At 37.8% G+C, this 20,161-nt stretch overlaps 1 protein-coding gene across 2 annotated transcripts; it reads left to right on the top strand.

The window, feature by feature from the left end:
* The first annotated feature begins 291 nt into the window (after window positions 1-291).
* Window positions 292-19,364, top strand: LOC108274149 (macrophage mannose receptor 1). 2 transcript variants are annotated; one of them, XM_053684862.1, is made up of 12 exons: window positions 292-737; window positions 4,300-4,671; window positions 5,090-5,330; window positions 5,531-5,638; window positions 8,361-8,441; window positions 8,587-8,893; window positions 10,009-10,063; window positions 13,851-13,910; window positions 15,192-15,563; window positions 16,503-16,844; window positions 16,945-17,036; window positions 17,210-19,364. In XM_053684862.1, exons 7-12 carry the CDS (start codon window positions 10,045-10,047, stop codon window positions 17,300-17,302), a joined length of 978 nt encoding a protein of 325 aa, XP_053540837.1. In that variant the 5' UTR covers window positions 292-737; window positions 4,300-4,671; window positions 5,090-5,330; window positions 5,531-5,638; window positions 8,361-8,441; window positions 8,587-8,893; window positions 10,009-10,044; the 3' UTR covers window positions 17,303-19,364. The 2 variants fall into 2 exon arrangements, with proteins under 2 accessions (XP_053540837.1, XP_017339556.1); XM_017484067.3 differs by lacking the exons at window positions 292-737; window positions 4,300-4,671; window positions 5,090-5,330; ... (2 more) ...; window positions 8,587-8,893; window positions 10,009-10,063 and adding an exon at window positions 11,319-12,153.
* The last annotated feature ends 797 nt before the right edge of the window (window positions 19,365-20,161 follow it).

Below are 20,161 nucleotides of genomic sequence, written 5' to 3'. Positions count from 1 at the left end.
TCAGCTGGCTTTAACGGGAGAAATTGTAGTGTATCAAGAATTGTATTTGGTTCTCTGTCCACTCCAGAGTAAGAAAATACACATTTTGTCCTTTGTGTTTATTTCTTGAGAAATAGAAGAGAGAAGCTCAAATGTGCAGCAAATGTCCAATATAAAACCAACTTTACCACAGTCGCTTATAGCTCATTGCGACCTCTGAGCGATCAACACGGGTGTGGGTGTGAGCATGGGCCTGACACGTGACGTGAGTGACCAGTTGTCATGGTAACATCAGATCACATAAAGACTTATAGACACGTATATGTTTAGAAATCAAAGATACGAAAATTGTCCATGGCCAGTGAAAAAATGCGGGGGACGAACTTATATTTTATTAAAAGTGCAGTGGACATGTCCCACATGTCCCCTACGGATTCTACGCCCCTGATTTAGGTGTGCCACTGCAGAAATTCTACAATGCTGCCCCCTGGGTGTCACTCCAGGTTCTACAGGGTTAAAATTACTACAAGTGCAGCAGTCATCTCACACTTTCACACTTTTACTGTCAGTCTATCTACTCTGATTTGATTTAAGCAAATTTAGGGAAATTAGGGAATGAGAGACGTCATCAAACCTGAAAGAAGACAAATAGCAAGTCAGTTAATCAGATACTGCAGAAAGTCTCTGAAGGACACAAGCTGAAGGACAAAATTGTACAAAAGCTGCAGCTTTGAATGTTTACGTCCTTCAAATTTCAGGTATGTTTCATTACTCTAGTGCAATAATTCAGTTATTCCCTAACATTTAACAAGGCTGAACAGGTTTTACAGAGCTTGACATGTGGGGTAATGTTTATGATATTTGTATTCTTTATGGCTAAGCAGTGATCTTTGCAGTGGCAGGTGATTACAGTTCAAAAGAACCTCATGGATCAAAGGTTTAGGAACACTAACTTTAGCCAAAGAAACAGAAATGAAACATTTAAATGACGTAGTTTAAGCTTATGTTCAGGATATATTTTTTTCTTTGCCAGTCTCACATATTAGGGCTCAAAATCTACATCTTTGTGACAGTGTGTATTGTTAAAAGTGCTTTACAGATAAAATGCAGAATTGAATGCAATTGAATTGAATGCTTTCAAAATAACACACAACATACAAGCAGTTAATGAAGAGATGAGTCTAAATTTAGTTGTATACAAACAAGATGCAAGATTGATTTAAACACAATAAACTCACCATGTTCACATTGTGTTTCCTTTATATCACAAATGCAGCTTAAAAAACACTTGTATTTAGTGAAGTGAAGGGTATTTATGGTTTATTTTTACTTTGTCTACTACGACTACTAATTTATATAAAACCTTTCAATGTACTTATAATAGGCTTAATTTATCTTTCAGTAAAGTAGTGTGTAAATGTCTCCGTAAGCACAAAAAATGTCATGAGTAAAGGCAGAAGTGCAGGTTATTTGATGTAAATGCTGTAAATATATTAAAAATAAGCTAAATTAAATTTCTAACTTCACAGTATATTCCATATTTAAAAGCGCAGTAATCCATGCAAATTGTACTATTGGATGTCGTTAATAGAGCTTTATTATTAATGTAAGTTACACATGTAATATGTGTATATAATGCATATAGTCACACACACTCAGGAGCATGAGGAGGATATTCTGAATATCATGTGTAGGGATTTCCTGAATATCACTTTATTGTGTAAAAGCTTATATGAACGATTTATGAATAAATCTGTTTGTATCCAACTTGATAATGGAGGTCTGATGCGTGGAACATCTAAAAAGAAAGTTTTTTTTTACATGTACACTTTTAGAAGATCAGAACAATGTGTTTATGATTAAGCATATTTAATAATCAATGTAAATCACTCATGAATTAAGAGAACTTTTTTTTATCATGTTAAATATATTAAATCCAGTATAAACATGTATATGTTTCCTGAGCTGCTGTTACTCACTCACTCAAGCAGGAAATTCGTACACAAATTCAGAGCACCAGCTCTAATACATAGAATGTCACCATGCAAAAGATCTGACAAAACATCGGCCCTGAAAGAAAATACATTATATGGCCAAATCTATGTGGACAGCTGACCATGATCACATCTATATGTGAATATTGAACATCCCATTCCAGAACCATCCATATGTGGGTCTTCCCCACACTACTGCCACAAAGTTAGAAGCAAACAATTATCTAGAACAAGAACAATTGATCAACAAGTCAATGTCTATGAATGCTTTAACATTAAGATTTATACTTCATTGGAACTCCAAGTCCTAGCCTAAACATGTTCCAGCATGACAGTGCTCCCATGCACAAAGCAAGCTCCATAAAGACATGGTTTGCCAAGGTTGGTGTGCAAGAACTTGAGTGTCCGAACTTACGAATGCTTTTATATCTGAATGAGCACAAATCCCCACAGCCAAGTTCCAAAATCTACAGGAAAAACTTCACTGAAAAGTGGAGGCTGTTATAGCAGCAAAGAGGGGCTGGATGCCGTTGGTTCTGGAACAGGATGTTCAATAAGTACATATCGGTGTAATGGTCAGGTGTCCATATACTTTTGGCTATATAGTGTACATGGTGACTACCACAGCCAATCAGGATAGAGAGAGTGTGAGGGTGAGTGGCCCTTTTTTTTCAGGACTATTGAGTGGATATATTAATGACATGTTTTATTTCTTAGTGAATTTAACTATCCCCTAAAACACTAACCCCCACAATATAAGTAAATAAATAAATAAAAACTCTTACTTTACTTCTCTAGAACTCATAAATCGTGTATGGTAACACTACTTGTATTGTTCTCTGCTTGATATATCACTTTGCTTGTATTTCCTCATTTGTAAGTCGCTTTGGATAAACACGTCTGCTTAATGAATAAATGTAAATAATGCTAAATATCATTGTACAGAATGCACATTACAATGCAAGTTCATTTGATATGTGCTATACCCATTATGTACATGCCCTGACTTGGTGTGTGTGATATGTATGCTATTGGAGTGAATATGCTAGAACAGTCCAGGTCCTCGTATGTGCAGCTGGGTGTGTGAGATAAACGATATTATGAAACATTATGCCTGATTGGTGGTCCTATTCTGAATCCTAATTGCTTGTGGAATGTACAGTATCTCCTCCTGAAATGCTCTGTGTTGGTTCTCATGCTGTGGGAGCATTTGCCTGAGCACAGCAGTGAGAACAGGGTATGCTTTGGGTGATTAAAGTCCTGGATTGTCCTCACAGACTTCTCTCTGTATTGCCAGAAGTACATGTCCTCTAGAACTGGTCCTGGTAGAACTGGTATACTCATCAGTGGTATGCTTGGCTGACTGCACCACCCTTTTCAGACCTCTGCAGTCCCAGTCAGTGGTATTTCCATACCCATACACAGTGATGTTGCCTGTTAGTATGCTTTCGATAGTGCTCCTGTGATAGGAGAGAAGGAGGCAAGAGGGCAATCTGAGCTTAATCAGGAGATCGTAGAGATTCTGTTGTGCCTTCTTCACCACCATATTGGTGTGTGTAGACCAAGTTGAGTCCTCAAAGAGCTGAACTCAGAGATCTCTCTCCATTCGGGTCCCATTGATTGAAAGTATGTAACTTCTCCTGTGCTTCTTACCAATGTCGACCACCATCTCCTTTGTTTTGCCAACATTCAGCTAAAGATTGTTGACACTACTGTGTGAGGTTTTCACCCTCTTCCAGATAGGCCTGTTAGTTGTTCTTGGAGATCAGTCCTACCACAGGACTGGGTTAGGGTTAGGGTGTCATCAGTGAACTTGACATGATGGTAGAGCCCTGTGTGGCCACACATGTTTACATGTAGAGGGGATACAGAAGGTGGCTCAGCATAGATCCTTGAAGGGCCCAGTGTTAGGAGCTACTGGGTTACTGATCAGAAGGTCGGGGGTTCAATCCCCAGCACCAGCAAGCTGCCACTGTTGGGCCCTTGAGCAAGACCCTTAACTCTCTCTGCTCCAGGGGGTGCTGTATCATGCTGGGATATGTGAAGAAAAGAATTTCACTGTGCTGTAATGTGACAAATAAAGGTTTCTTCTTCTTCTTCTTAAAAAGAAACACAGTCTAGCAGGAGCAAGCTGGATGCTGTCTGGATGTGGCTGCAGCATCTGAATTAAAAATGTTTGTGTGTGTGTATATGCATGATTTATTTATATTTACATTAGCAGTTACTACGTTTGCAGAAATATTTGTTTAACTGCTGTAAAAACAGCAATAAAGTTAAGGGGACTTACGTAGCTGCCACAGATATAACATCGTTCTCTCCTTTACAGGAGTTGTCCACCGTGTTCTGTCTGTCTCTCGTAAGTACCATCTGGTCTAGCAGTGGAAAACATGGAGGAATACTGCCGGACCAATCACGGTGGCCTGGCTATCACCAAAAATAATAATGACATGGTCCAACTTCAGAATGAAGCACAGATTCAGCAATTCAGTTCCAAGGCTTGGGTTGGACTGTACGATGATATCAACAGCCGGTGTTGGTCCGTTGGAAATGAGATGCTACTTATAACTAAATGGGCTGCAGGGGAACCTAACAATTCAGGTGGACATCAAGAGTGTGGTGCAATACCTCCAAAATATTAAAGAATATATAAAATATTATAGAATAGGTACATCCACATACTGCTTTGTATGCTTTGATGGTAAGAAGCTGTGTTAATCACTTTCCTATTTTTTCAGTACAGAATGTTGTCTTTAACTGTATGTTTTTAGTGTTTACTAAACTTAAGTGTACTCTCATTTTCCAAAAATATGAAACAGAAAATTTTAGAAAATGTTTGAGCTCTCATGCAAAAACAAATTATGTTAATGAACTTTATTTTTATTGCACCTGAAAAATGGTTTACTGGTACACTTTCCCTAAGGCATAATATATGTACTGTGTTCTTAATATATTTCTATCTTTGCTTGTTTCTGGAAAACTTTTATTGTATTGATATAACTCATTTAACTTGTTTTGGAAACATTTACATTTCCTGAATATTCAAGTTTATGTATGTGATTAAATTCTCACCCAAATGAAAACTGGCACTGACAGGTACATTTTCATCTCTACTGTAGACAGTATTACACAGACCTGACCATCTCAAGAGAATACGCAATTATATATGATATGAGAACTCCTTTATTATTAAACGCTTGGATTGGTCTGTTCAGAGACTCCTGGAAGTGGATAGACCAAACCAAAATGTCTGTGATCAGCTGGATATCAGGAAAGGGAAAGAAAATTGTGGTCATTTAAATAACAGTCAGGCCGCTGATGCACAGTGCTCAGACATAATGCCTTTCTTCTGTTACTCAGGTGAATTAAAGTTTTATTCTTAAAAAAATGTTTTATTTTATTATCTTATATTCTGAGCAATTTAAACTACTCGTGTGTGTTCATGTTTGTGTTTGTATTTATCTTACAACAGGTTGTTGTTGTTGTTGTTGATGTTTTTACAGGAAAATAGTGCACCTATTCTGCATCATTTACTAATAAAGTCTCATTCTGTTTTTCAGATAAAATAGAACCTAAAGGAAAATGGAATGGCAGAGGACATCACTGAGAAATGGAGAGAGCGACCAGATGGAGTGGCATTTCAAAGGGAGAACGAAAAGAACACTACAGTAGGAAAAGATCTCTAAGTTTTTAGCCGAGTCTCAAATCATGTAATTATTCAGTTGTACGTGTCACATATCGGAGGCTGAGACGGATGCTAGTGCAGATAAGAGCTTTATTATAGTTGAGATAGGCAGACAAATCCAAATTGGGAAACACAGGTTGAAAAATTTCATTTTCAGTACCTTTAATTGTCTGATTCTGCAACTTATTTAAATCTAGGCTTTATTAACTCTCAAAACCATTTACTGTCATTAGATAAGCATCACGCAGGATTTAAATAAAGAAAATAGACAAAAACAGAAATTATGTGTCCTGTGTTTTTAAAAGAATTTATTACCCTCATGGGTAATTAACATGATAAAGAAGCTGCTTACAGTGTTTATTTATTTTATTTTATAAATAAAGGACAGCATGAAGGAAAGCTGGATAACAGTCAATACAATTTCACTAGAGAAGGGGTTTTGCATGTATCTCAGATTAAAGAGTAAAATTTTGCTCTTAAATGGCAAAGTGAGGGTGAGATAGTTTGTCATCTCATGTTAACTCTGTTAGGCCAAATAGATTTATAATGATATGAGTGCATATGAGCTTTAAAACTTTATACATCATTATACACTCATATCATTATAAAGCTCATATACAGGTGTTTCCAGAATTTGATTGCTCTTTTTTGTATTTTTATAATTAATGGATATCGGTCTAATTCAGCTGTCTCTGAAAAACTATAGATACAGTATATGCAAAATATACCAAACATTAACTGCAGAAAACTTCACTTATACCTTTTGGGTGATTTCATAGTTGTTGGGTAAAATACATACATACAGAGAACTGTGACCTTATAGTGATTACTTTTCTGAGAAAAAAATGAAAAATAATTATAATTAATTAAAAAAAATTAACCCCCGTTCTTATTTAATACAGTAGCAAAGTTAATTAACAAGACCATCAAAGAAGCATGAACACCATCTGTATGTAGTAATAGACATGAGGACTTTACAATTTTCAATGACAAAAGTTTAAATATTAGGCAAAAAATTCAGACTATTAACTTAAATGGTACATGGTAAATGGCGCACTTATATAGTGCTTGAAGCTCATTTGAAGCTCATGCAGATAATGCAGCAGCCAGCGTCCTTAATAGAACCAAAATATATGATCACATCACCTCTATTTTATCCACAATGCATTGGAGCCCAGTCAAATTTGGCATTATAAAATACTACTCATGACCTATAAAGCTCTGAATGATCTCATGCCAAGGTACCTGTGCAAACTTCTGGTCTTTTACACCATGCTTGCTTTGATCAAAATGTGCTAATACTACATGCTCAAATAGTGCAGTTGTGTAACCAGGAAATTCGTTAAGTTTTTACATGAAGTCTGTCTTGTTGAACTTCTCCACTGTTCATGTGAATTGAGGTCTAAAGCCATCTTCATGGTTTTTTAAAGGGTTTATCTTTAGGCTTTCCATGATTCATCTGCTTAGAACCTCAGCCCTAACCCTAGGCCATGGTAATTCTTTACAACCGTGATGTGCAGAAAAGCATCTCAGAATGCAAAACATGTCAAACTTTTAGGTGGATGGGCTACAACAGCAGCATACCATATTGGGTTCCACTCCTCTCAGCCAATAACAGGAATTTGAGGCAACATTGGACAAAGGCTTTCAAGAAACTGGAAATTGAAGACTGGACAAAATTTACCCAGTCTGAAGAATCTTTAATTAATTCAATAGTCAGCTTTATGAATTCATTGAACGAACCTGAATTGTGTCAACAGTTTAACATGGAGGCGTGGGGAATGTTTTCCTGGTACATTTGAATGCCATAGTCTGAGTATTTGTTGCCGACCAGGTTCATCCCTTTATGATTATTTAACTTAATCATCTTATAATGGGCACTTTCAGCATGATAAATCATCATGTCACAAAGTTGTTTCAAACTGGTTTCATGAACATAACAATGAGTTCATTGTACTTCAGTGGGCTCCCAGTCACCAGATCTGAATCTAATAAAGCACCTTTGAGATGTCATAAAGGTCATAAAGGATTGAAACTGCTCGGAGTGCTCCTATTAAAGTCACTGATTAGTGTATATCGCTTACACAAATGTCAAATGATCAAAATTGAGCCAAATACTAATCTTTATAATGACAATCTAAGGTCAAATTATATAAACATCTCCTGTCCTTCACTGTAGCGGTCATACCCCACCTCCAGTCAGATTTGGTTCAAGTAAATTCCATGTAAAGTAGGAAACCAAGGACACAGCAGTTTGCATGTGTCACCTCTAGTGACATTGGGTACAAGGTCACCTTGTCCTATGCAAACCAACAGAAGTCTCTGACAGAATGATAATCATAAACACAGTAGGTGAGATAAGCAAAAGTCACATTTATTGTTATAACAGCCACCATGAGATCGATTCATTGACACGTCTCAGAATGATCTGAACTGACGGAGCTCTCTTCCCCTGTTTATCTGGTATGTCTCCGGTACCCCTCCTATTTTCTTTTCCTGTTTCCCTGTCTGGAATTTCACATTATATTGTTTTTATGGCTGTTTGAATTCCCCTTAGATTCCATTCTTGACTTTTTGAGTTCCCATTATCTTTATTTGTCAGTTATTTGAATTCACCTTATGTTCTAATTTTGGCTCATCCAATTCCCCTTATCTTTGCCCCTCTTCATTCTGGCATATAAAAATTCCCTTTGGCCTTGGCTCAGCATTCCCCTGCAAGAGATCAAGCTGTGTGGATCTAAGCGCATTGTTTCTCTGGATATTTCTATTCACTCATTTTGCTATGGGTGAGTTTTTCCCTGATAGCTTCCATTTTTATTAAACATTATGGTTGTGCTTATGTTATAGTTTGGTGTTGAGCCTATTTGTGTATATGTTAGTGTGAGTTAAGTGTTTCTTAGTACTGTGTTTTTACTGTTTCTTTCCTATCAGCTGCCCAGCACTCTTCTTCCAACTTCTCCAGCCTGGAACAATACTTATGTCACCAGCTGATACATTCAGTGGTGGACTTAACTGCCCTACTCGAGCAACTCTGCTCTTCTTCTATCCCTCCAGGATTTCTCTCTCCTTTATCTTGTCGTATCCTGCCAGCTGTGACTGTATCACACACCTCCACTCAAACTGAGGCTAATTTTACCTCTCCCAATGAAGGCCCATTTATTATGGAGATTCATCCTCTGTTTCTGATCACAGCCATGACTATAGTCCTACCAGTCCTATTTAATAATCAATAAACTAGGTTTGTATTCCTCATCCTTGACGTTTGTTCATTTTTGACTTGTGTGTTCATTTTTGACTCGTGTGTTCATTTTTACACAAATTCTTTCCTACACATGAGTCATCAAGCCTGAATGAAAACAAACAACAATTCACTTGAATACACACAAACACTACACTAACACACACTAACACACACTAACATTGCATTAACACACAGTAACACTGCCCAGTATTAGGACAAACCTCACAACAGAACAATAATAATAACCAAATTATAACACTCCAAAAACAGATCTACATGAGGCATTATCTCTGTACAGACTCAGCACACAGAGAGAGGTCAGCAAAACAAGCTGGTTTAAGTAAAGACTCCGTACACACAGACTGGGCACAGAAATGTGCTGATATAAGTACAGTAATATTTAATCACAGTAGATTGTGTAAATGCAGATCTGTAATGCCCTGTGCAGCACTGTGATTAATAACCGGAATCGCTTTGAAGTCATGCTTCAGTGATTAAAGTAGTCTAATCTTGCAAATACATTTGTTCTTGTTTCCAATCCTGATGTCATCAGAGTGATTAGCTGAGAAGCAAAGGAAGGAAACTAAGAACACCTGCACATTCATGCAGATACTAATCGTATAAAAAAGCGTTAGTTAATGTTTTCAACTTAAGTTAATGTTCACATCAAACATGAGAATTGGGGATAAATGTGATCTCCTCGTATTTTTATAGAATAGTGCAAAAAAAAAAAAAAAAGCATCCAGCGCACAGCATTGTGGGCAGAAACACCCTGTTGATGAGGGAGGTCAGTGGAGAATGGGATGAGATTTCAGTGAGATCACTGCAGCTGGTACCACACCATAAAAATCACTGTGGATGTTCTTCCTTGTATAGCCTTAGGACTGCAATTTCTTCAAAGGATTTTGCACTCAATTCGCCATCATTTGATAACTTCAACAAAATAGCTTCAAGTTAAAACTACAATGAATTCAGAAATGACTCTGATGCTCATATTCCTAAGTTGCTCACAAGTTTCTGTTTACATAAATGCACTTTTTGACTATATAGTATACTGTTATAGAAGGGAAATTATTTTCCCTACATTGAAAACAAACAACTCTCTTTATCAGGTCCTGCTTCAAGTCTCTGAAGGACACTGCTGTAATATGTTTCTTCATATTTCAGGTAGGTTTCTGTACTCTACTGCAATACTTCATTTATTTCCTACATTGTGATAATTAAATGACATATAATTTGACTATAATTTCTTATTTTAATAATAATATAAGATATAGTTAATTGTGGACACACTACAAACTGACACTCATTTACAGACTATAATGAAAACAGACCCCACAAGCCAAAGTATCCCTGGGCCTAACATTGAAGGATGGGGCTGATTGGAAGCTTTACAGCTGAAAACCTTTATAGCACATAGTCTCAGAACAGGCCTAGTTAATTGTTGACAATCCAGAGCCAAGGCCAGGGAGCAGACAAGCAGGATAAACTGAGCGTCTGCTAGCTTCACTGAGTCCTCACGTAGGTTCCACAACATCGAGACTGTGTCTATTCCCTGAAATAAATAATAATGTAGAAATACTCAAAAAGTTTGTTTTAGTAACCTAATTAATATAAAATGACATCATACTGAATGCACAGCTGGCTTTGTTCTGAAGCTAGCACTGTTAAATATTAGATCACTTACATCTAAAGCACTTATTGTTAATGAAACCGTTACTGATCAGGAGCTTAATATAATGTGTTTAACAGAAATATGGATTAAACCTGATGAGTACACAGCACTGAATGAAGCCAGTCCTCCTGGATACGTGGCTGATACAAGGCTGATGTATAAACATCAGCCTTGTCTAACTGACAGAGGGGGAGGAGTCTCACTTATTTATAATGATAATCCAGACCTCACACACAAACCTAATCATAAATTAAACTCTTCTGAAGTTCTTTATACTAGTATAACATAAATAGCCACAAAACAGTCGATTCCGCTGATTATTATTTGCAGACTCCCAGGGCCATATTCTGAATTCCTTGGTGAATCTGCAGCTTTCATCTCAAACCTGGTTGTTTCTCTAGACAAAGCTTTAATTGTTGGAAAATCTTATATTCATTTTGATAACCCAGAAGTCCCTCTGTGAACAGCGGTCTATTTTAAATTCAGTAGGGGTTAATCAGAATGTAATAGGACCTACTGATAATGGTGGTCACACTCTTGCCCGCATACTAACATACGGATTAAATATAGAAGATATAGTCACACTTCCACATGCACATTGTTAAAAGTGCTATACAGATAAAACTGAATTGAATAGACACCTGAAGTCATGCTCCCAAGTCATGAGCCTTAGTATTAGCTTTGGCTTTGTGGTTATGCCACTGAGTCGTCACCCCTTCGCCGCACTGTGAGGGCACTAATGGCAGAGTTGGGGTATTGCTATCTCTGCCTAAGACATCCAGACTTTCCCCTAAAGAAACTACGCTGTTCTCACTCTCACTAATACTATTACTAAAGCTATTACCAACATCCTGCACTCAACACACTGAACAAGCTGAGTGTTTGCCTTGTTGAGTGTGTAATGTACCTTAGTCAAAGATTAGCTGATATTATTTTAGACAGATTCAAAGTTTATTGCCTCCGCTTCTAGACTTTACACAAAAAGGCTGAATCATTCTTCGAGAATTCAATGATGTGTAACCTGCTGAGCGTTCCCTGCTAGTCCCAGTAACCTACAGGGTTCTACAGGTTTAAATCACTCCTCCAGCTCAGGGGTAATATCTGGAGTATATTACACTACAAACTATCTATAGACTGTCATGATGACAGATACTTCTGAAGCCAAAGAAGCCCTTCAGAGAAGAGCACAGGTCTTAACCACCTGAAAACCCTTCATTTACCACATGAACTGATTCCTGTTTAGTTCCTGCATAGTTACCTCTGAGTTATTGAACAGTAAAGTGTTAACTTAATGTCTATTTATAAAAATTAATGAATACTCATTTCAAAAATTATACATTAAAACAACTAAAAACATCTCCAGGGTTTTCCCATTTCAACTGTACCCCACTCCCAAAGGCTCTGATTTTTCTCTGCTCTGATTTGATTTAGGTAAATTTCTAGGGAAAGTAAGAAAGGTGTCATCAAGCCTTAAAAAAGACAAACAGACAGCTCAGTCTAGCAGTTAATGCAGAAATTCTCTGAAGGACACTTGCATGTAAAAAAGCCACAACATTGATTGATCACTGCTTTCACATTTCAGGTATGTTTCAATGATCTACTGTAGTACGTCAGCTATTTCCTACCACTTTATAAGTGAAAAAGTTTTATATAGCTTGACATGTGGGACAATTTCTTATTTTTTTGTATATTTGTGTTCTTTAGAGCATGGCTGTGTTGAAATCTGTAAATAGACAGGTGATTCCAGTTAAAAAGAGGCTCTTAGATCACGTGTAAAATGTAAATTACAATGAGAAGCATTAATAAACAGACATTAGGTATTTTGTTGTGTTAATGTTGAGAAAGTTTTTCCTTCTCACTCATGTCTCTGACTTGCTCATTAAGGATCTAAATCTGCTTATTTGTGACAATATCTAATGTTCAATTCAATTCAATACAATTTTATTTATAATAGTGTTTTTAACAATGGACATTGTCACAAGGCACATTTACAGAAATCCAGATATGGATTTAACTTTATCCATACTGAGCGAGCCAGATGTGACAGTCCCCGAGACGATATGAGGAAGAAACATTGAGAGGAACCAGACTCTAGATAGTGCGATTATGAGTCATCACTCTTCTACAACTGTATACTATAGATTCAAGCAGTGCTAAGAGTGTTGGAAATATCTTCATTATAAGCATCAGGGTCATTTTGTGATATTAGTAGAGGTTTAAGTTTGAAGTCTAGGTGAAGTTATACACTATATAATCAATGAGCCTTGATCATAGTTTTTAGAAAGTGCGATGATCAGGCTATCAGTTTGCTACCATCCAAAGCAACCTCATGGCAAACTTTAGGCTATCCATGCGGTCCAACAAATGGCAGGAATGTGTAATGTCAATGGCAATGCCTCAACTTCAGGCATGAAGGGAGTCCAGCTTCATGGTTGCAGCCAATCATGACAGAGAGTGTGTGAGGCTGAATTTACTACAAAACTCATGATAGCCGTTAGGTGTTGGGAAGCTTCTGTGTCTTTGTTTATTTTGGGTAGTTAGATCAGTGAGAGTGAATCATTTGAGCTTTCTGTTCACCTGATGTTCGAGGGGGCCCATGTTACACAGTCGGTTCCAGTTCATCCCAGAGGTGTTCAGTGGGGTTGAGGTCAGGGTTCTGTGCAGGCCACTCGAGTTCTTCCACACCAACCCTAACACACCATGTCTTCATGGAGCTTGCTTTGTGCACAGGGGCACTGTCATGCTGGAACAGGTTTGGACCTCTTAGTTCCAGTGTACAGCACACAGAGACAGTCTATACTTATGTGCTTCCAACATTGTGCTAACAGTATGTGAGGAGAACCACATATGGGTGTAATGGTCCAGTGTCCACAAACATATAGTGGCCATACAGTGTAGTATATAGTTATTTCGGTAAGCTCAGAATTAAATGTGTAGTACTTTACACTAATGTTAAAACCAGTATTATTATGGCTTTTTTTTTTATCTGACTGATGAAGCTGATAGGAAAAGAACTTTCCAAAAAGGGCAATACAAATATCAAGAGGCAAAGGAGCAGATGTTCAGGAACCCACAGCTCCCCTTCAGTAGATATATTTATGTTTTTCTTGAACTTTTATTATGTTGAGGAAGCGAATCCATTAATGACTTGGTGAATTTGTGTTTACCTTCAAATATAACAATGTGTAGTGATGTGGAACTTGAATTTATCAGTTTTAACAGAGTCGTTGTTTTGAACAGGACTACGGTGCAATTTTAATCACATTTCCTATTTCATAGTGAGTTTCCCAACAACATCAGTCATGGAGCAGCATCTGTTCATACTCCTGTTCTTCACAGGTGAGAGAAAATATTCAATTCAGTTTTATATTTTAGTACGTCTGTCACGTACCAAGGTTGAGGCAGAAGCAATCGCAGACATATTAACAATTATTATACAATTAAACAATAAAACAAAAGACACGAAGACAACTTGGCATAACACCATGGCATGAAGCATAACACCATGGCATAGACAACAGCTGTCTAAGACAATGAAAGACAGAGAAACAGTGCAGAGAATGACTATATACACACAAGAGTGCGCATTAACTGAACGTGAATCAGGTGCAGGTGGTCATGTGACATGTAGTGCAGTGCAATGGCTGATGGGAACTGGAGTCCAGATTTTCCTGATACATTACACTTCCAACAATACAAATTGTCACAAAGCAGTTTTACAGAAATCCAGACATAGACTGAGTTCCCTAATAGTTACAGTTTAAATCAAAATTATTCCGCTTGAAGCATTCGTTGTGTCGAACTTTTTCAATTACTTTTGTTTGATTTGTTCATCGTTACAGCTGAAAGTCTGTACATTTTGATAATAAACCTGATTTGCAATGTGGGTTGAATCATTTTGATTACAACTGTATAGTCTCTACTATAATTAATTACTTAATACTATTTTCCCCACACATCACTGTTCTGTTGTCCTGTCTAGTTAACGTGCACTGTCTTGTGTCAGTCATCAACGTCAGTAGCCTAAATGAGCACTGCAATGTATTTATCTAAATAAATCTTATTTTACTGAGAGACATTTCAACATCACTGATAAAATAATAAAATAATAAATAAATGAATAAATAATAAAATAATAATAAATAATAAATAAGGAAAAATGTGCAAACTAGACTACGGCGCACTCTCCAGTGTTTTAACCACAGACACTTATGGGAATTCTGGGTGTAACATTTCTAATTTCTTAAAGAGACAAATATTAATTTGTCATGTCAATTACATAACATTTAACCTATGATTAATAAAGTCAGAACACAGTGTGTGGTGGTTTAAATTGATGACTAATTTATAAAAAAAGAGGCACATGGTAACCGTCATCTTCTGAACTGGTAGTCCTACTGTCTCATACAGGACATCTCTAGCAACAGGGACCGTAATATTTAGGACACGCAGCAGTAGAGGTAGATAGTTTCAGACTTATTGCGTTTAGGGACATATTTTTATTAAATATGTTTTGATCCCAAGGAAGAAAATAAGCGATTTCACACTGAAGATCTGAAGTTAAGGGAATATCTGCCACAGATCTCACACTGAATAAAGCTTTTAAACTCTCTTCCACAGGAATCGTCCCCCTCACCCTCTCTGTTCCCTGTAAATACTATCTGATCCAAGAGGGGAAACAATGGAGTGATGCACAGGCTTACTGCAAGACCAACTACACCGACCTGGCGATCATTGAAAGTAATGACAACATGATCCAGCTCCAGAATGAAGCACAGAGAGAACAGTTCAGTTCCAGCGCTTGGATTGGACTGTACAATGACGTAAATAGCTGGCGCTGGTCCTTTGGAAATGAGCCCCTGGGAAGTATTACAACATGGGCTATTGGTGATCCTAACAATGTACAAGGAAAACAAGAGTGTGTCGTGATGTGTAGTTCGGGTTGGATGGATAAAACATGTACAGACACATTTCCTTTTGTGTGCTTTGATGGTGAGAAGCTCCATATTTCACCATCATTTTTTCAAATTTGAAAGTTTTCTAAATAATTCTGAACAGTGTGTAAAGTGTATTCTCACATGCTAAAATGTTAAAAATCAAATTTTATAACTAATTTGAGCAAAATGTGCACAGTGTTTTCCCTTTATTTCCTCTTTGTCACGTATCGTGACGTAACGGAGATAAGGTTGGATGCAAGTGCAGTGTGAACAGTTTTATTGAGAGACACACAGGCAGGTAAATCCAGAACTTGATCCAAAAACGTAATCCAGTAACATGCGAAGTTCAGACGATCGGCAAACAGGCATAAACGAGGCAAGGCAGGAATCAAAGTCGTGGTCACGGGATACAGGGTCGATCTACCAAACATGAAACATAAACAACAGCGAGGGACTGGTAGCGGAGAAACCAGCGTGAACTTTAACAAACGAACCTAAACATGAAACATGACATGAACTATCACTATGAATCGAAAGATGAAACTATGGACTGACTGTGGTTATCTATCATAAGGCCTCTAAACTAATCCACCATAACTCATTCAATATTCCACGTCGTGTGCTGGGAGGCATGCGGTGTATATATGCGGACATAATCAGCGTTGTAATTGCTGACGGCTCAGGACAATTCAAACACACATGAAACAACAACCAATGACAGAACGGGGAGGAGACATAACAGAAACATAAACAAATGCATGTGACGAAATGTCACGATTGTCAACAAGGGAAAAGCAGGTGCACCTGCTCGTGCACGCGCGCTCACATGCTCCACAGCGCGCTGCTTAAAGGGGAACTCGTGACACTCTTTGCTTTTGTCAGAGAAATCTCCTTTAATTTTATGTTGTAGCCCATTTATCTCCACTTCTATGAGACAATACATTCACTGTAAAAATTCAGGATGTATTAATTGTGTGTTTTTCAATTCTCTCAGGCAGTAACACTGGAAACTACAACTATATATTTTTTTCTAATCCTAAATCTTGGTATGAAGCTCAGAGCTACTGCAGACAGTACCACACAGACCTGGCCAACACAAGGGATGCAACTGAATACTCAGCCGTATATGATTTGGTAACTCCATTGACAGCGAACACTTGGATTGGTCTGTTCAGAGACTCCTGGAAGTGGGTAGACAAAACCAACTTCTCTACCATCAGTTGGATGCCTGGAAAACCTGACAATGCCCTGGGGAATGAAAACTGTGGTTGTTTAACTAGTGGTCAGGCCGTTGATGCACAGTGCTCAGATGTAATGCCTTTCTTCTGTTACTCAGGTGAGTTACGGTTTTAATCAGTCTCATATTTAGACCAATTTTAACTGATTTTATTTAACTGTGAACTTGTTTGTATATATATATATATATTTGCATTCAGTAATCACAGGAAAAAAGCAAGTCATACGCATTAAGGTATGTTCCAGTGAAGAACCGAATGGCGCTGCAGTAATGGCAGTAACCCTACAGCAGGTGGGTCTCATCCTCCACAAGACCCCGTTTACAACCCTGTACATTCCCCTGCTCATTACTGCAACCAGAACTTGAGTCATCAACACGTACACGCTTTATTCGAATCAGTATCTGACTATTGTGTTTAGTTTCTGTAGCATTTTTAGTAAGAAATGATTTATTCTGTTCTTCAGATCAAGCAGAAACTGCAAGATCATGGGATAGCAGGGGACACCACAGTGAAATGGAGAGAACAGCCAGATGGACTGGTGTTTCATAAGAAGTAAAATACTACTAAAATATGACCAGGGACAGGAGTGACTCTTCAGTGAGTCTTTAGCTATGTCTGAAATTGCATAATTATGTAGTGTACTACTAATGGTAGTGGGAAAGTCATATTTACACTATTTCTTTTGGTTGATTTCTGATGTAATGTTTATATTTTTCACTTACTTGTACACAGTGTCTGTTTACATCAAACTGTGCATTTTATCCTGCTCTACCAGGATCCAAAAACATATAGGCTGAATTAGCATATATCCATAACCCCTCACAAAGCTGTACAAGAGTGGTCCTGTTCCTGTTGAAGCCCAGATTGCACACGTCAGAACATTGGCAGTGACTTTTCCTTGGAACTTGAGAAGTGTGATTCTCTTGTAATTGAGAACACACCTTCTGGTCCCCTTATTAATAGGGGTCACGATCCTTGTTTGCCAGTCCAAAGGCACTGTCCCAGATCTCCATGGAACATTTAATATATGTGTTAACTACACAACCCTAACCCTGTCCAGTGCCTCCAGTACCTCCAGTTGAATCTCCTCCACTCCAGCAGCTGTACAGTGTGAAGGTTTCTTTATCACCACTGTAACCTGTAAAAGATTTTTAGTTTAGGGGCAGTTAGTTTTTCACATGGGTGATAGGTTTTGGATAACTTCTTTTTGCTTCAATAAAAAGAATACATTTAAAAAAAAAACAAAAAAACAAAAAACGGTATTGTGTGTTTACTCAGGAAGTATTTGTTTTATGTTGTATTTCATTTGAAGATCTAAAACTAGTATGAGAGATACACAAAAACAGAATAAATCGGGAATCAGGCAAATACTTTTTCACAGCACTGCATCTTTCCTCTTAAGGCATTTGTCAATGTTTCTGTGGGTCTTGAGCCCCAATACTAATACTAATACTGGTCTGTGTTGATTTTAGAGGAAATAGTTGGACATGGGCTGCGGTGTCCATGTGGTACTGAACTTCACAGAACTATCAAATTATATTCTGCTCTCAGTTTATTTACCTGTGTGAGCAATGGGTTTAGGAATGTAGTTTGAATACTTTAGGACTTTTAGACATTATTCTCTCATCACAGATTGAACAGTTTATACAGGAGGAAAAAGTATAAAAAGTGAGTGAAATGCTTACAGCAGAGTTCCAGAATCAGTTAGTTAAAAGAATCAAAGTGTGTGTAATGTATAAAGTATAAATATGTTGATCATGTATTTCCACTGTATCTAATGCGTCAGGAATGTACAATTATAAAGTATATAACCAGTTGTGGATTCTGGCATAAAGGCAGCTGTTCAGGGGCGGTGATATGGGATGCTCCCCCCCCCCCCACAGCTTTTAGACACACTCTTCACTTCTATATAGTTAATTTGAGGCAGTTTCACACAGGATTGCCCCCACTCTCGGTTTCGCCCCACTCATTGAAAATTAATTGTTTAGTGTCTCCTTGTGGTACACCTCCCCTTCCGTTTATTGATCATGTATATATATATATATAACTATATAACAGCACAATGAAATTCTTTTCTTCGCATATCCCAGTATGTCAGGAAGTTAGGGTCAGAGTGCAAGGTCAACCATGATACAGCCTTGGAGCAGAGAGGGTTAAGGGTCTTGCTCAAGGGCCCAAACATGGCAGTGCTGGGGCTTGAACCAACAACCTTCCAATCAGTAACCCAGAGCCTTAACCACCAAGCCACCACTACCCACAGATGCCCCATTGGATGGGTGATGTATACAAGTGTGTGTGTATGACATGATGTAAATAGAAACTGTCAATGAGAATAAAAACATCTGACAATGATAAAAGATCAAAGCAATCAGGATTTTAGTTTGGGAAAAGAGAGAAGAGGACGATGAGAAACAGGACGAAGATTAAGGTATGCTATGTAATTCATCTCACATGACATTTTGCAGTAACTTTATTAATGTGTAATTTTGCAGTTAGTTTTTTTAATGCCACAATAGTCACCAATAAATATAAAACCAAATGACATGAAGGTTTGGATTACGCATTATAACAGTGTTATGCATTACAGCACAGAGATACTGTATGTGCATTGCAGTTTAATGTCTCTATGTCACTGGGATCTTCGTGCTACATGCAGCAGGGTTTTGTGGTAAAGAGTGGTGCAGTTCCCAAACTACCAAGTCTCGGGGGGTCAGCTTTTATCAGGTTGCCAGATGAACTAGTTGGTGTAATGCAGATGTAATGCAGACAGATGTGTGCTTCAGTGAACCACTGTGCTGTATCCTTAAAACAGCACATGAACACAACACTTTAAACGCTATAATTCATACAGTGCTGTTCAGCTTTATGTGATGAATATTGGCATGAAGGCCTTAAAAATGTAGTCTGTACTTTCTGAACTTCTCCTCAACTTACTTGTCTTTTCTTGCCAGTAATAAACTGCCTTATGTCTGTTCCCTTGCTCTTACTCATGACATCACCAGTGTGAAATGAAATCTTAGTGCAAAAAAGGCCTCTGTTATTTCTATGTGAAAAGGTCACTGCATTAAGTTTAAATTTATAACCAACCTAAACTACACGTATAAAACTGTCACTGAGTCGTGACTAAAGGGTTGTGTTTACACAATGCCAAGAACAGAAAGCTGAGGCTGCATTGAGCACAGGCTCACCAACACTGTACAGCTGAAGACAGAAACGTAGCCTGGTCTGATGAATCATGATTTGTGCTGAGGCACACAGATCTTCAGGACAGAATTTGACACCAACAGCATGAATCCATGGACCAACAATGTTTACAACATCTTGTGGAATCCATGCCATGAAGAATTGAGGCTGTTTTGAGAGCAAAGTGAAGATCTAACAGTATTAGTGTAGTGTTCCTAATAAAGAGGTTAGT

The sequence above is a fragment of the Ictalurus punctatus genome, chromosome 13 (assembly GCF_001660625.3).
Source record: "Ictalurus punctatus breed USDA103 chromosome 13, Coco_2.0, whole genome shotgun sequence".
Classification (NCBI taxonomy): domain Eukaryota; kingdom Metazoa; phylum Chordata; class Actinopteri; order Siluriformes; family Ictaluridae; genus Ictalurus; species Ictalurus punctatus.
Note: the sequence above shows the minus strand (reverse complement) of the source record. Positions and strands in the feature narration are given on the sequence as shown.

What these genes read in the sequence shown, in the direction of transcription:
- LOC108274149 (XM_053684862.1), top strand. An exon ending in CATACTCCTGTTCTTCACAG is followed by an intron (nt 13,911 to 15,191) that starts GTGAGAGAAAAT and finishes TCTCTTCCACAG; the next exon opens with GAATCGTCCCCCTCACCCTC. An exon ending in TCCTTTTGTGTGCTTTGATG is followed by an intron (nt 15,564 to 16,502) that starts GTGAGAAGCTCC and finishes CAATTCTCTCAG; the next exon opens with GCAGTAACACTGGAAACTAC.